This window comes from Pelobates fuscus, chromosome 6 (genome assembly GCF_036172605.1).
Source record: "Pelobates fuscus isolate aPelFus1 chromosome 6, aPelFus1.pri, whole genome shotgun sequence".
NCBI classification, from domain to species: domain Eukaryota; kingdom Metazoa; phylum Chordata; class Amphibia; order Anura; family Pelobatidae; genus Pelobates; species Pelobates fuscus.
The window spans coordinates 49851880-49867223 of NC_086322.1; the positions used below are offsets into that span (position 1 = coordinate 49851880).

The 15344-nt window shown below is 41.9% G+C and overlaps 1 protein-coding gene across 1 annotated transcript; it reads right to left on the reverse strand.

The window, feature by feature from the left end:
- Positions 1–11566: 11566 nt before the first annotated feature.
- LOC134566047 (tachylectin-2-like) lies at positions 11567–13862 on the reverse strand. The gene is made up of 2 exons (XM_063425759.1): positions 13745–13862; positions 11567–12369 (listed from the first exon to the last, which is right to left on the reverse strand). Exons 1-2 carry the CDS (start codon positions 13755–13757, stop codon positions 11567–11569), a joined length of 816 nt encoding a protein of 271 aa, XP_063281829.1. The 5' UTR covers positions 13758–13862.
- Positions 13863–15344: the final 1482 nt, after the last annotated feature.

The following is a 15344-nucleotide window of genomic DNA, read 5'->3' on the forward strand; positions in this document are numbered from 1 at the left end:
TTTGGTCTATCAGTTGTTGCTTCAGTTGTAGAATTATATAATGGAGATTTAAATCCTCTCTCATGCTCCAATAAACCATGCAGCAGGTAGGAGCGTGTGTTGTCTACTAAACAAAACAACAAACAGACAGTGGCTGCTCACTCCCAAAAAAGTGACTAGCAATTGGGCAGCTATGGCTGCGGGTGTTGCACCTAAGTTAAATAATTTTTCTATAAAAGTGGCCCAGTAAGAAGGAGTCTTTGATATCCCCACTGGCCTGTCATGGCACACACCAAAGCCAGAGCTTTAATAGAGCAGGCCCTGCATGGGCCAGCAGTGAAGATCTTCTGATCTCCCCTGTCAGCCTCAGCCCATAGCCATCGCTGCCAACAGGCATTTGCCTGGTTTGCCTGATGGCCAGACCAGGCCTGGTGGTGGTTTAAATAACAACAGGAGGAGGAACCTATTGTCAACACACAAATCCCACCCACTGGCAGAGTGTGATTGGTCTAAATGTAATAACAGGGAGGGATCTGTTGTCCACTTCATCCCCCATGCACTGCCGGCGTGCGGTAGGTTCTAAATAATATATGGAGGAGAGACCCTTTGCCCACCCCAGTCCTCACCTCTTGATGGCAGGTGAGGCTCTAAATATAATAACAAGAGAGGACCTATTGTCTCCGAAAGCCCCCACCCTTTGGCACCAGGCCACTATTTTTGTATATTTAATTACTAACCCACACATGCCGCCAGGTCCTCTGCCAGATACCCGCTTTTGAGACAGACATGCCTCTATCTGTGGGATGGCGGCTGGGGGCACAAGGAAGTCCCATTCTTTGAGTAGACGTGCCTCTATCTGTGGGATGGCGGCTGGGGGCATGAGGAAGTCCCATTCTTTGAGTAGACGTGCATCTATCTGTGGGATGGTGGATGGGGGCATGAGGAAGTCCCATTCTTTGAGTAGACGTGCCTCTATCTGTGGGATGGCAGCTGGGGGCATGAGGAAGTCCCATTCTTTGAGTAGACGTGCCTCTATCTGTGGGATGGTGGATGGGGGCATGAAGAAGGATTTCAATCTCCCTTTTTAGTAAATGGGGATCCATCACCTATGGCGTTTGTAATCAAATTACAAGGAGGAAGCCGGTAACTCCCTTCTTGCAATTAAAGAAATAAACAAATGATTGAATTATTTGAACAAAATTTAATTCAGCAAGCAATTCAGTCTTCATTTATTTTGTTGCGCTTTGCATTTCACCTTTCATCTTTTGAATGCTCAAGTGTAATGGAGAAATGAGGTATCTATCAACAGTGGCACAGCAGTTTTCATAACAATTTTTTTGTTTGAGCTAATATACTATTTCATTTGCACCAATGAATAAAAAAATAGGTACTACTTGTTTTTAATGACAAAAAAACTTCCACAGTCAGAGAGGTAGAGTTTCTGAAACATGTCTTCCTTTGTTTGTGGAGGTCGAGCTAGTATAAATAGGCAGCCATTTTAATATTGTGTTCAATTTTAACTTGCTTACCTGGCTGAATTTGTCCCTCCCTCTGGGTTAGATGTCCCTGGGGATTTGGTTCCTGTTTTTTCACAGCGGCAGGTTAGGGTTAAATAATGTATGTTATTTATAAGTGTTGTTATGGTTATTAATAAAAGCTGTGGGCATATACCTAGTGTACTGGTCTTATTGGGTTAGATATGATGGAGGGGGGAAGGGGGAGTGTCACATGCCCATATGACGATGATGCGTCTGTCATGCATAACAAGGATAAACCTCTGCATATTCAAATGACTGATGGCCGCCTAATGACAACTGGTAGCAGAATCCATAGGAAATAATGAGTTTGCCGAGAGAGGCAGTATGAAGTGACAACAGAAGGGGACCAAGAACAGAGCCTTGGGTACTCCAACCGAGACAGGATGAGGGGAGGAAGTGTCATTGGAAAAGTAGACACTGAATGAACATTGGGAGAGATTTGAGGAAACTTACCAGAGGACAGTGTCACAGAGACAGGGGGTTCCAAGAGTTTGGAGAAGGATACAATCAACAGTGTCAAAGGTGGCAGAGAAGTCAAGAAGAATTAGCATGGAGAAGTGACCTTATGAGTGTGCCCCTTCATCCTATTCGCCACTTTTTTTCAGGACAGCACTTTCTAGTCATGCCCTCTGATTCAGCGAGGAGTGAATGGTATTTCTTGGTTCTGACTCATAATGTGACTTCAGGAAATCTATCATAACTTTGTATGACGAGTATTGCTTGTTAACAAGCTCCTTCAATCTGCTGTGTGATATTGTCATGCCTTAACTATGGTATCCTCTTACTTCCTGGTTCCACGGAGCTTAGCCACACCTCTTTATGACACGGTCTCCCTATTTAATCCGACCGCACCAGCTGATCGACGCTGGATTATTGAACTACGTTCCGTACTCACGAACCGGCTACAACATCGTTGTGAAAGCCCTCTGTTACCGGACCGGACTGGAAGACTTCAAGTTCCCTTCACCTCTCCTCATCCAAGACTAAAGATGATCTCTCTCCATCCAGGATAACCGCCTCTGAGGAGATCTCGGGAACCAGTGTTCTATGTGCCGGAAGCTAAGTAAAACCTCTGTGATAAGCGTTGCATCTCAAAGCTGTTATTTCCTGTCTCCAAAGTCCTTCGATGAAACAAACCCGTTACAGCTAACTTCAACTCATACTTTATCTCAGTTAGCTGCATCTGTCTTGCTTCAGTTAAAGTCTATGGAACAGCTATTGTAACTTCTTATCACCTAATTCATTAATACTACTAAGAGACTCTTTCTGATTCAGTGTCTGCGAATTACTACCGTTTACTACTTAAAGCTACAGTGCCTATAATTGTGGACTTCAGTTATCGTTTAATACTTAAAGCTACAGTGCCTGTAATTGTGGACTTCAGTTATCGTTTACTACTTAAAGCTACAGTGCCTATAATTGTGGACTTCAGTTATCGTTTAATACTTAAAGCTACAGTGCCTGTAATTGTGGACTTTAGTTATCGTTTACTACTTAAAGCTACAGTGCCTGTAATTGTGGACTTCAGTTATCGTTTACTACTTAAAGCTACAGTGCCTGTAATTGTGGACTTCAGTTATCGTTTACTAATTAAAGCTACAGTACCTGTAATTGGACTTAACGTCAATACCTTTTACTTTTTATAATAAATATTCAAACTATAAGAAATCTGCAGTTGTGTTCCTTCATAACAAATGTTTAGACGTGACAGAATAATCCAGCCATTGTAATGGATTCAGCAGATTTCGATTCTACGATAACTACGCTGAATCAAAGAGTTGATACACTAGCCCAAGGTGTGCAAGACCTGCAAGTTACTAACGAAAGAATTCTCACTTATGTCAGAGATCTACAAACTCATACTCCTCATACCATTCTGCACTCGGCTAGCGATCCTGCTGTATGTAACCCTGAAAAGTTCTCTGGAGATCGTTCTAAATACAGGGAGTTCCTCAACTCTTGCAAACTATTAATTGCTTTGAAACCTAGATCTTATCCTACAGAAAGAACTAAAGTTTGTTCGGTTATTTCCTTTCTAAGAGGTGAACCTATGTCATGGGCCCATTCCTTTCTGGAAAACGATGACCCCATCTTAGACTCACTGGATGAATTTTTTGAAGCCATGTCTCTTCTCTATGAAGATCCTAACAAACAAGCTACAGCTGATTTAACAATCAGAACTCTCCAGCAAAGAAATAGACCCGTTGAAGATTACATTGCTGAATTTAAAAGATGGGCAGTAGAAACGCAATGGAATGACATCACATTGCACAACCAATTTCGAATTGGTTTATCTGAAGCTGTAAAAGATGAACTATCTAGAACAGAACTCCCTACTACTTTGAACGCTCTAATTCACTTATCAATCAGCATTGACAGAAGATTAAGAGAAAGAAAGGCCGAAAAAGCCCTCTTACATTCTAAAGACCGCAAACCTTTCACTCCCTCAAAAGCTCCTGAAAAGACTTCCTTACCAAGTGAACCTATGGAAATAGGGGTAATAAGAAGTCCTCTCACTCCTGAAGAGAAGAACCGAAGACGTCAATTAAACCTATGCATGTATTGTGCCTCTCAAGATCATTTGGTTTCTGATTGTCCCTTATTAAAACGGACAAAGGCCGGTAGGCAAGCCTATACCTCTGCGATCTTCAGTGCACTCCCTTCTACACCAACCACTCAGTTCACTCCTATATCTCTCGTACTACAGTGGGACAAGGTGAGAATTGTGACTGAAGCTATCATCGATTCTGGTGCAAATGGAGTATTCATCGATTCAACCTTTGTAACAAAGAATAAAATTCCTTGTGTTCGAAAAACCATTTCTGTTCCTATTAAAGTGATTGACGGCTCCCTTATCTCCTCGGGACCGATTCTTCATGAAACCATCCCTCTAAAGGTAACCACCAATCATATTCATACTGAATTTCTAGTATTTGATGTTATTCCATCACCTCTCTATCCCGTTATAATAGGGATCAACTGGTTAAGGAACCACAACCCTCAAATTTCTCCTTTCTCTCTCACCTTTAACTCACATTATTGTAAAGAAACATGTTTACAGCAAATTCCTATTCTTCAGATCTCCAAAGAACCAACTATACCTTCTTGTTATTCAGACTTTTCAGACGTATTCAGTAAAAAAGAAGCTGAAACGCTCCCACCTCATCGTTCCTACGATTGTCCTATAGACCTAATACCTGGTGCCCCAGTACCTTTTGGGCACATCTACCCTCTCTCTGAGGCTGAATTGCAAATTCTCAAAGAATATCTGGATGAAAACCTACGGAAAGGGTTCATTAGACCCTCTAGTTCACCTGCTGCCTCAAGTATGTTTTTTTGTGAGAAACAAAGACCAGACTATACGTCCTATCATTGATTACAGATCCTTAAACAAAATAACAGTTAAAAATCGTTATCCTCTTCCCCTCATCAATGAACTGGTTGAACGATTGAAAACTGCTACCATCTACACTAAGCTTGACCTTCGCGGGGCATATAATCTCATCAGGATAAAGGCTAATGATGAATGGAAAACTGCTTTCCGAACAAGATATGGCCTCTTTGAATATCTGGTGATGCCTTTTGGCCTCTGCAACGCCCCTGCAACTTTTCAACATTTCATAAATGATATCTTTAGAGACCTATTGGACGTCTGTGTCATCATTTATTTAGATGATATTCTCATATACTCCAACACTCCTGATGAACATAGAAAACATGTCAGATGGGTGTTATCCAGACTCAGAACTCACAAACTATTCGCTAAACCCGAAAAATGTATTTTTCACGTCAAAGAAATAACCTTCTTAGGTAATGTTATTTCCCCTCATTCAATAAGTATGGATAAATCAAAAGTCGATTGTATCATCAACTGGCCTGTTCCCTCTACAGTAAAAGAATTACAGCGATTCCTAGGGTTCGCCAACTTCTACAGAAAATTTATTAAAACTATTCTGAGATAGCTCACCCACTCAATCAACTTAACAGTAAAAAAACATCCCTTCAATTGGAACGAGAAGGCTCAAACTGCCTTCAATGAATTAAAGAGAAAGTTTACAACAGCTCCTGTTCTTCAACTTCCAAATCCTTCATATCTTTATGTCCTTGAAACGGATGCTTCGGAAATTGCAATTGGAGCTATCCTTTCTCAACACAAAACTCCTCACGAACCTCTTCATCCTGTCGCCTTCTTCTCACGATCATTATCTCCTGCCGAAAAGAATTATCCTACAGGGGAAAAATAATTATTAAGTATCAAAGTGGCTTTAGAAACCTGGAGACACCTTCTTGAAGGTGCTCAGAACTCTTTAATCGTATATACTGACCATAAAAATCTCGAATATCTTTACTCCAATAAAACACTGTCTGCTCGACAAGTAAGATGGAATCTCTTTTTTTCCCGGTTCAACTTCCAAATCGTCTTTAGACCTGGGTCTAGAAACAAAAAGGCTGATGCCCTTTCCAGGATCCATAAAGACACTAAAATTGAACCTCCTTCGCCTACAGTCATTGGAATCTTATCTTCTCTTATTGACGACATTAAAGATCTCAGTGAAGATGCTCTTGAACTTCCTAAATCAATTAAATTATCCAAGAAAAACGGTCTCTACTATTTTAAAGACCGGATTTATGTACCTCCCTCTTTCAGAATTAAAGTACTCGAATTTATTCATGATTCTCCTCTGGCAGGTCATCCAGGTATAAAAAAGACCCTTGAATTATCTAAAAGATACTATTGGTGGCCTCGTCAAGACCAAACTATTGAATCTTATGTCAAATCTTGTTCTGTATGCCAAAGATCCAAACATGTCCATCATCAACCATTCGGTCAATTATTGAATTTACCGATTCCTGAACGACCTTGGCAATCCATTTCTATGGACTTCTTGGTGGAATTACCTCCTTCTCATCATCATACCACCATTTTAGTGGTAGTAGACCGCTTCACGAAAATGTCTCATTTCATTCCTTTAAAGAAGTTACCCTCATCCTCTGAACTTTCGAAAATATTTCTTGACAACATAGTTAAACTTCAGGACTACCAGACGAAATCATCTCAGACCGAGGAACTCAATTTACCTCCAAATTCTGGAATGCATTATGTGCTACTCTTTATATCCAACGTAAACTATCGTCTGCATATCATCCTCAAACAGATGGACAAACTGAAAGAGTCAACCAATGCTTAGAGCAATATCTACGATGTTATTGCTCTCACTTACAAGACGATTGGATGACATGGTTACCCATGGCAGAATTCGCATACAATAACTCTTTTCATACCAGCAGCAAAATGACTCCATTTCTATCCACTTATGGATTTCATCCTTCCTCATTTCCTGCTCAGACAGTTTCTTCATCTAATCTCTCCGATTCGAATCAAATCTCTCATATGTCCTCTTTATTCAAGAAATTGCATGAAAATCTAGAATTGGCCTCCTCCAATCAAAAGAAGTTTTTTGATACAAAAAGACAACCTTCACCCTCTAATAAAATCGGTGATCTTGTCTGGCTTTCCTCAAAGAACATCTCTACAAACCGTCCATCAAAGAAGTTAAGTTCCCTTTTTCTTGGTCCTTTTCCAATAATATCGGTTATCAACCGTAATGTTGTTAAATTGAAACTTCCACCTACTTTGAAGCTACATCCTGTTTTTCATGTGTCCTTGCTGAAGCCTCATCGTCCTGACCCTTTCCAAAGAAATGTCACTACTTCTCCTGATCCCATATTGGTCCAGGGTGAAGAAGAATACGAAATTCAAAGTATACTGGATTCAAGGATCCATCGTGGCTCTTTACAATACCTCATCAGATGGAAAGGATATGGAATTGATGAAGATACATGAGAAAACTCCTCTGTCGTTCATGCTGACAAATTGATTTCCAAATTTCACAAGCGTTACCCTTCTAAACCAAGTCAATAGCACCCAGAGGTTGCTCATTAAGGAGGGGATACTGTCATGCCTTAACTATGGTATCCTCTTACTTCCTGGTTCCACGGAGCTTAGCCACACCTCTTTATGACACGGTCTCCCTATTTAATCCGACCGCACCAGCTGATCGACGCTGGATTATTGAACTACGTTCCGTACTCACGAACCGGCTACAACATCGTTGTGAAAGCCCTCTGTTACCGGACCGGACTGGAAGACTTCAAGTTCCCTTCACCTCTCCTCATCCACGACTAAAGCTGATCTCTCTCCATCCAGGATAACCGCCTCTGAGGAGATCTCGGGAACCAGTGTTCTATGTGCCGGAAGCTAAGTAAAACCTCTGTGATAAGCGTTGCATCTCAAAGCTGTTATTTCCTGTCTCCAAAGTCCTTCGATGAAACAAACCCGTTACAGCTAACTTCAACTCATACTTTCTCAGTTAGCTGCATCTGTCTTGCTTCAGTTAAAGTCTATGGAACAGCTATTGTAACTTCTTATCACCTAATTCATTAATACTACTAAGAGACTCTTTCTGATTCAGTGTCTGCTAATTACTACCGTTTACTACTTAAAGCTACAGTGCCTATAATTGTGGACTTCAGTTATCGTTTACTACTTAAAGCTACAGTGCCTGTAATTGTGGACTTCAGTTATCGTTTACTAATTAAAGCTACAGTACCTGTAATTGGACTTAACGTCAATACCTTTTTCTTTTTATAATAAATATTCAAACTATAAGAAATCTGCAGTTGTGTTCCTTCATAACAAATGTTTAGACGTGACAGATATTTTCGAATAACAGATTTTAAAACTGTGGCATGTACTCCCTTGCCTTCCTTGTAGTAGCATGAAGGCTAGCCTTCTGCATATACACTATGGGCCTGGTCCTGAGGCCCCTTGCTTGTCCTGAACTATACTTTGTGACAGTCAGGGCTCGAGTCCTTTTTCCACAGCAGGAATGCTGTTCCCATTAGTAGTCCTGCAGGACCTGCCCTTTGATAGAGAATTAGACCCTGGTTACTGAGGTCCCATTACCCTCTATGGAGCTCCCAGCTCACATCAATTGCTCTGGCAGCACACACACACTAGGCTCAGGCAGATCATGTGTTCGGGTTCAACAGCTCTGCTGCGGTGCCTGCAGAATCGGCTGCTATTACGGTAAGACCAACAACAGAGGGGAAGAATGCAAGCATGAACCTACTGCTGCCCTGTAACCCGCAAGACAACGGCCTGCTGTATGTAGAGCTGGTGCAAGGATTCCTGCCACCCTAGGCAGCAATCCATTTTGAAGCCCCCTCATGAATGCAACTACATTCTCTCAGCAGTTTATTCACTAAACTCTGAATTGCATCGAAGAGACATTTAGGAAAAGAGACACACTGAGTAGACATTAGAGGGAAACTATGGTGCCAGGAAAACAAACTCCTTTTCCTGGCACTATAGCTTCCCCCTCTGTCAAGCACCCCTACCTCACGGTGCAAAAAGGGGTTTTAAAAAACCTTCCGTCACTTACCCCGGACCAGGCTGATGTCCCTCGGCACTGGCTTGGTTCCACCTTCACTCCTCAATGGCGGCATTAGGTTTTGCATGACGCTGGACACTTCCATGAATAGCCACTAGAGGTGGAGTTAACCCTGAACGGTAATCATTGCCGTTTGTTAAAAAACCCTACAATAATTACTTCTGCAGGATTAAGGGCAATAAGGATATAGAGACTGGGATACATTTATGAGAGAGACACATACAATGTCCCTTGCACTCACTGGTAGTTTTGACTATTCAAGCCTTACTCAAGTGCAAAAAAATAAATATAAGTGTATGTGCCCTCTGGTCAAATATTTGGCACATTAATATATTGAGAGAAAATGAGAATAGCCTTAATGGTTATTAAGTTAGTGACGGGGACTCAAGCTTTGAAGGACATCTCTGCACCAACATGGAATGCCAGTTGGCTAACCTCTAGGCTACTAGCCAGGATTGTTATAGTGTGGAGCTACACATACCACTAATGTCCATAGATTTAGGGATAATACAGGATGGATAAGGAAAGATACCAAGAATTGAGACTACCTGTGTCAACGTAAACACATCTACAGACATTGGAACAAGTGATTGTAAGACATGCATGAGTATAATTTGTTTTTATTTTAAACCAAGGCAGAACATGAATTCCTGTAGTTCATACTATCAAACTCTGCAGAGTTTGATTTGTCTGGTCAACATGTATCCATGGGACAGATCATATGCCATACAGAGGATCAGTCCATCTCATGGTTTGTAGTCTTCCTGGGTGACCATCAAGTTATAGTGACTGACCCCTTTCCACATTCCCTGGATAATGGTCTCATAGCCAAACAAGGTGCGGATCTTGGCACGGAATGGTACATCCATTTCTCCCTTGGTCACAGATGCCACCATACGTATTGAATGACCACCTGGTACCTCCACATCTGTGCTGGAGGAGAAGGTTGTCTGCAGAAGAAGTCAGAAGGTTAGATACTGGCAGGAGCAATATATCATTAATAGTCAAAAGCATGTTACCTGTACACAATATTCATTTATTGTACAAATTAACTGGTTGAGAGAAGGGTCAAAAAGCATGATGCAGTTTTAGGCTATTTCTATAGTTAGACCTCTTGTAAGTAAAGGTTGGGCAATAGTGTACAGACTGGCCAGGAAGGCTTAAGCTCTGTTCTTGTTATATGGGTGGCTTGTTACAGCTGCTCCAATATAACAAAGGATATCTGGCTGTAAGTCCGTAGATGTGCAAAGGTTACTATATGGTGATAGTGTGCTACCATAGCATTTAATGTAGGAGTAAAAATAAAGTCGGACTGTTTTGGAATGCAGCCCTTTTTCAATTTACAAACAATCCCTTTCGTCCGAGATGAGAGTCAAGGAACCAGAGACTTGTAACTCACTAGCTAATACTTAATACATGAAGAGCCAGGACACAATATACCATGCCATTTGCTTCCCCTCCAATAACTCAAAGCATGTTCTAAACAATATACCAGATCTGAACACACACACACATTGATATGTTGCCACCACCATTTATTCCACCCTTACCTGGATTTCATTGGTCTTGGCGAAATTCCAGGTATGAGTTGTGCTCACATTGATGGAAATCTTGGTCTCCGTTTCTCCTATGAATGGGACTCCAGCTTTGAAGGACATCTCTGAACCAACAGCCACTGTGAATCCATGTTCCTGGCTGAAGGTGCTGCTCTCAGTTATGGTCTTGGAGAAGCTAGAAAGACAAACCCTTCACATTAATATAGTGAGAGAAGGAGAATAGCCTGAACCATAATCCAGAATAGTTATTAAGTTAGTGAATGGATTTTTGAACCCCATCCCCCATTCCTAGGGGCACTCCAGATCTTATCAGTGTCCTTCAAAAAAGACAGTTGGAAAATCATTAAATCATGTTTGTCTTAAAAAGGCTTCAATCATTTTGAAGGGGGGAAATCTGCTGGCAATGCTTTAATGAACACTGTTGAGAAGGTCCCTCAAAACATTTGGCCACCTAGAACCCACCTAGAACCCAGAACAGACAATTGTCCAACAGAACACATCTAGTGGCAATTATATGCCTAAATCTATCCTGTGAACTTCCCCAGATTCAGAGAAAGACTAATTATTGTTCGATTAAACTTTCCTTTCTTGGACCGCCTAAACCTTTGGTTTTTTGCATAGAAAAGTCACAAGCACCAAAAGGCATTATAAAAGTATGGTCTGCCAATAAGTAGCCCTAGGATTGTAAACAGACCATTCTCTATTCAGTCAGTATAGAAATCATGCAACTTATGAAGGGCATTAATGCAGTAAGACAGCCAACCTTATAGTATTGTATATAGTGTACTCCATGTAATCTTGCCAATAGGTAGAAGTACCTGCAGAGCTAAAGACCTATGCCATTAGTCAAGCCTAGAAGTGAGGGACCACTGCATGCCTGAAAGAGCCATGGAACACTGAGGGTGAATTTCTGCTTGCCATGGCTGAAGTGGTCACTCGCCAATGGCAAGTTGAAATTGTGATCCCTGAATGGATGAGACTCCATGAGGTTTCCATTACTTACGAGAAGGTGTGCTTTAATGGAGTGCTGCTCTTGTTGTTATAGATCTGGGTCTGCACCACCTTGGGATAGGATTTTCCCTGAATCTGGAAGGAATTCAAAGCTCACAATACTCTGGATGGTTTTATCAATGGTGAAGGAAAGGAGGGGGTAGACATTGTAACCCCAGCCCAGTTTCTCTGCCTTTGCAGTGTAATTGGCATCAGCATTGGTCGGGGCTGGTCCTTTATAGATGTTGCCATTCTTGGAATCCACACACCACAGGTCAGACTCTAGGGTGAAAGCCATGAAATGGGTCAGGATGCGCCAGCTTCCTTTTCCAATGGTTGTGCTGGAGGAAAGCCAGTTATCGTCTGGTTTGGTTGGAGGGCTTCTCATCACAAGCTTGTCGTCACTTGTCACTGCATACAGGATGCCTTTAGGGTCAAAGAAAAGGGCATCAAATTCATTCCAGCCAGCGGTTCCTATTTTGGTGGCTTGGCCATAAAGCCAGGATATGTTTTCATTGCTTGGTGCTGGACCCTTGTAGAACTCCCCATTCTTGGTAGAAGCATACAGAAGGCCATTTGGATCAAAGAAGATCAATTTAAACCCTTCCCAGTCGGTTTTGCCCACTCTCTTGGCAGTCGAGAAAAAGTCCAGGTTTGGATCTGAAGGCATAGCTCCCATGAAGAGTTCTTTACCACGCACAGCAAACAGCACCCCTTCTGGGTTAAAGGCAATCTTACTGACATTATTCAGCTTCCCTACAATGCTAGATCTAGCATCAAAGTTATCCAGAAGATTCTTGGGTGGTAATCCAGCTCTGGCAACATAATCCTTCACAGCAAACAGGAGGGTATCTGGAAGTCAATAGGAAAAGGTTACAGCCACGATTGGTAGTCCACAACACAATATGAAAGTACAACTATAAGGGATTTAAGCCATAAACCAAGATATTGAAGATTTACGTTAGATAAAAAAAAAATAAATGCAAAATTCAATAAAAACCAGCAGCACAGGAAAACCCTTCCAGAACACAGAGCTCCAAACAGGAGCCATTTCTGATGGTCTACATTACAGGGTTCTTTTGATCTTCAAAAATTTCAAATGGACTAAGAGGGACACATTAATTTGAGGGGTGTCAGTGTGGCCAGGAGCTGACCTGTTGTGAGAAGTTTTAGGAGACTTACTAACAATTTATGCAATGTAGGGACATTTGGGAGGTATGCAGTATTATGGTTCTGTCCCACTGTCCTGGGTTTTTAAATGTGCTAACCTACCAGCAGCATTAGTCACTACAGTGAGAAGTGCCAGAATTTTAAATGTCTATAGCCAAACAGGAAAGATTTACCAGGTCAGCGGAGTTTAAATGTTGAATTAGACATTTTTAATCCAGAGAGTATATTTAAAGGAACACAAACATGGATTACTGATTCTAATGCCTGCTTGGATCACTCTAACAAGGTGATTTTACTCACCTTTTCTCCCATACCAGTCTGTGGATGAGATCAGTTTTGATGAGCTCAACCCATCCAACGCCTCCCCATAGGAAAGCATTTAGGAGGCTAGTGTGGACACGTTGCACAAACACTGAATCAATTAGTATCTCCTCAGATTGAAAGCAAAGAAACCAAGGAAGAGTAACTAGATGCCAAATTTACGTAAAGATATATAGTTTATTTGAAGCACCAACAAGAATACAGTGTTTCCACTTTGTCAATGTAGCACTCCCTGTGCACGTTTGGCATCTAGTTAAACTGATTTGATTTCTAGGTTTTCTATACTTGGATTTGGCCCGTAATTGAGAAACAGGGTGCAAGGTTAGCAGCACAGATTAGGTTTTAAAGCCAGGTGTTCGGGTACTAGAGTAACCCCTCTATCACTATGTGTCCTCATAGAAATGCATCTATCACCAGGCAGAGTGTTGAGACTGAGGGTAGACACAGAAAGCACCTAGAGGTGGTACTAGAGAGTAAAAAAGAGATACATTGTATTTCTATTGAGAAGCCTGTATGTATAACCAGAACCACTGCCTTAAGCTGTAGTGATTCTGGTGACTATAGTGTCCATTTTAATATCACGGATGGAGTTCTGTCAAACAGTAACAGTCAGTGAGAAACTTCTAAGACCATCACAGAAGTAATCAGCTATAAAGTGAGATACTCCCTAGGAATGCTCAGTATATACAACCCTGCAGGATGAGCTTCCAAAACACAATACACAGGGATCACTTACCTGGTGTATCCATTATCAGAGAGAGATCAGAAAACAAGCTCCCAAATCTCTAGACTCTCAGCAGGGATCCTTCTTGTTTCCTCTTGGGGTCTCTGGCTTGTGTGGCTCAGGAAAGGTCTCCAGATATATCTGTATAAGGTCGGTATCATTAGTGATTAGCTTTATAGTCAGGACCCCTCCCCACACACAGCTGTACCTGGTTTAATGAGCAGGGTTACCAGACTTTGAACAATGTGATACTGAGTTAACAGGTAGGTCACCACAATATTGCATTATACTTCTCTGGAAACAAAGGGGGAGATGTATAAAAAGTGGTGCATTATTTATTTTCTTGACACGTTTGTGGCTCATTTGCCATTTGGGGGCATTAAAGACAAGATTGACAATAATCTCCCCGATGTATAAAGTTGGAGTTACAGTTTTATACATGAGAAAATGGAACATTCACACAAAACAGGCAGAAAAGTTAATCAATGTGAAAGTTTTTGAAAATAACCGCCATAGAATTGTAGTAAATTGAAAACTGAATTATAAAAATTAGGGTAAAGAAATAAAACAAATCATTTGTGAAAACAGTCACATCAGATAATTTTCCATACCAACAGTTTGAGGTTAATTCACCAATCACCAAATCTTTCCTGGATGGACAATAGACTTGGACACTTTTTTATAAACTGCAATATTTACCTTGCAGGTTTAACTCGACCTCTAGTGGCTGTGGCTAGACAGCCACTAGAGGGCACTTCCTGGTTCCTAGCACAGGAAAACGTGTGCTAGAGCGTCGCTGGACGTCCTCACGCTGTGTGAGGACCTCCAGCGTCGCTCATTTCCCCATAGGAAAGCATTAAAATGCATTTTCAATACTTTCCTATGGGGAGCGCTAATGCGCATGCGCATTAGGTCTCCCCGGCCGGTGGGCGGGATCAGTCTCACCCACCGGCCGACGCAGTCAGAAGGAGGAGCAACGTGGGACATCGTCGCTGCCTCAGGTAAGTTACTGAAGGGGTTTTCACCCCTTCAGCAACCGGGGATTGGGGGGTGGGAGGGAGAGGGAACCTGCAGTGCCAGGAAAACAGATTCCCTTTAATTAAGACTAATGAAATTCTGTGTCCCATCCTGCATCTTACAACTGTTTAGCTGATAACTCCCTAAACTGGTATACAAATGTTGGGTTGCCATATTTAAGGGAACCAAATTAAGGAGATCTTTAGTAAATAGCTCCCTTATTTATTATTCTTATGCAAATCTCACATAATGAGACCAACACTATTATCCCCTTAAGGACGGCGGGCGTTCTATGCCGTCCTTGGGGACCTGGTCCTAAAAGCCGGTGGGCGGCATATAACGTCCCCGGCGTCCTTAATATTTACCCGGTCGCATGCCGGCGATCGCGTTGGGGCGACTCACCTGGCATCCCAGGGAGTCCCCCGCTTCCGATCTGGCCCGCCTGGGCCATGTGATCGCGAGGTCCTCACGATCACATGGACGGCATAGCCGTCCACAGCATTGCCAGCAGGGGGACTGCCTGGAATGACAGGTAGTCCCCCTGCTGGCTGTAAAATGTAAAATAAAAGTTTAAAACAGTTAAAAATTAAATAAT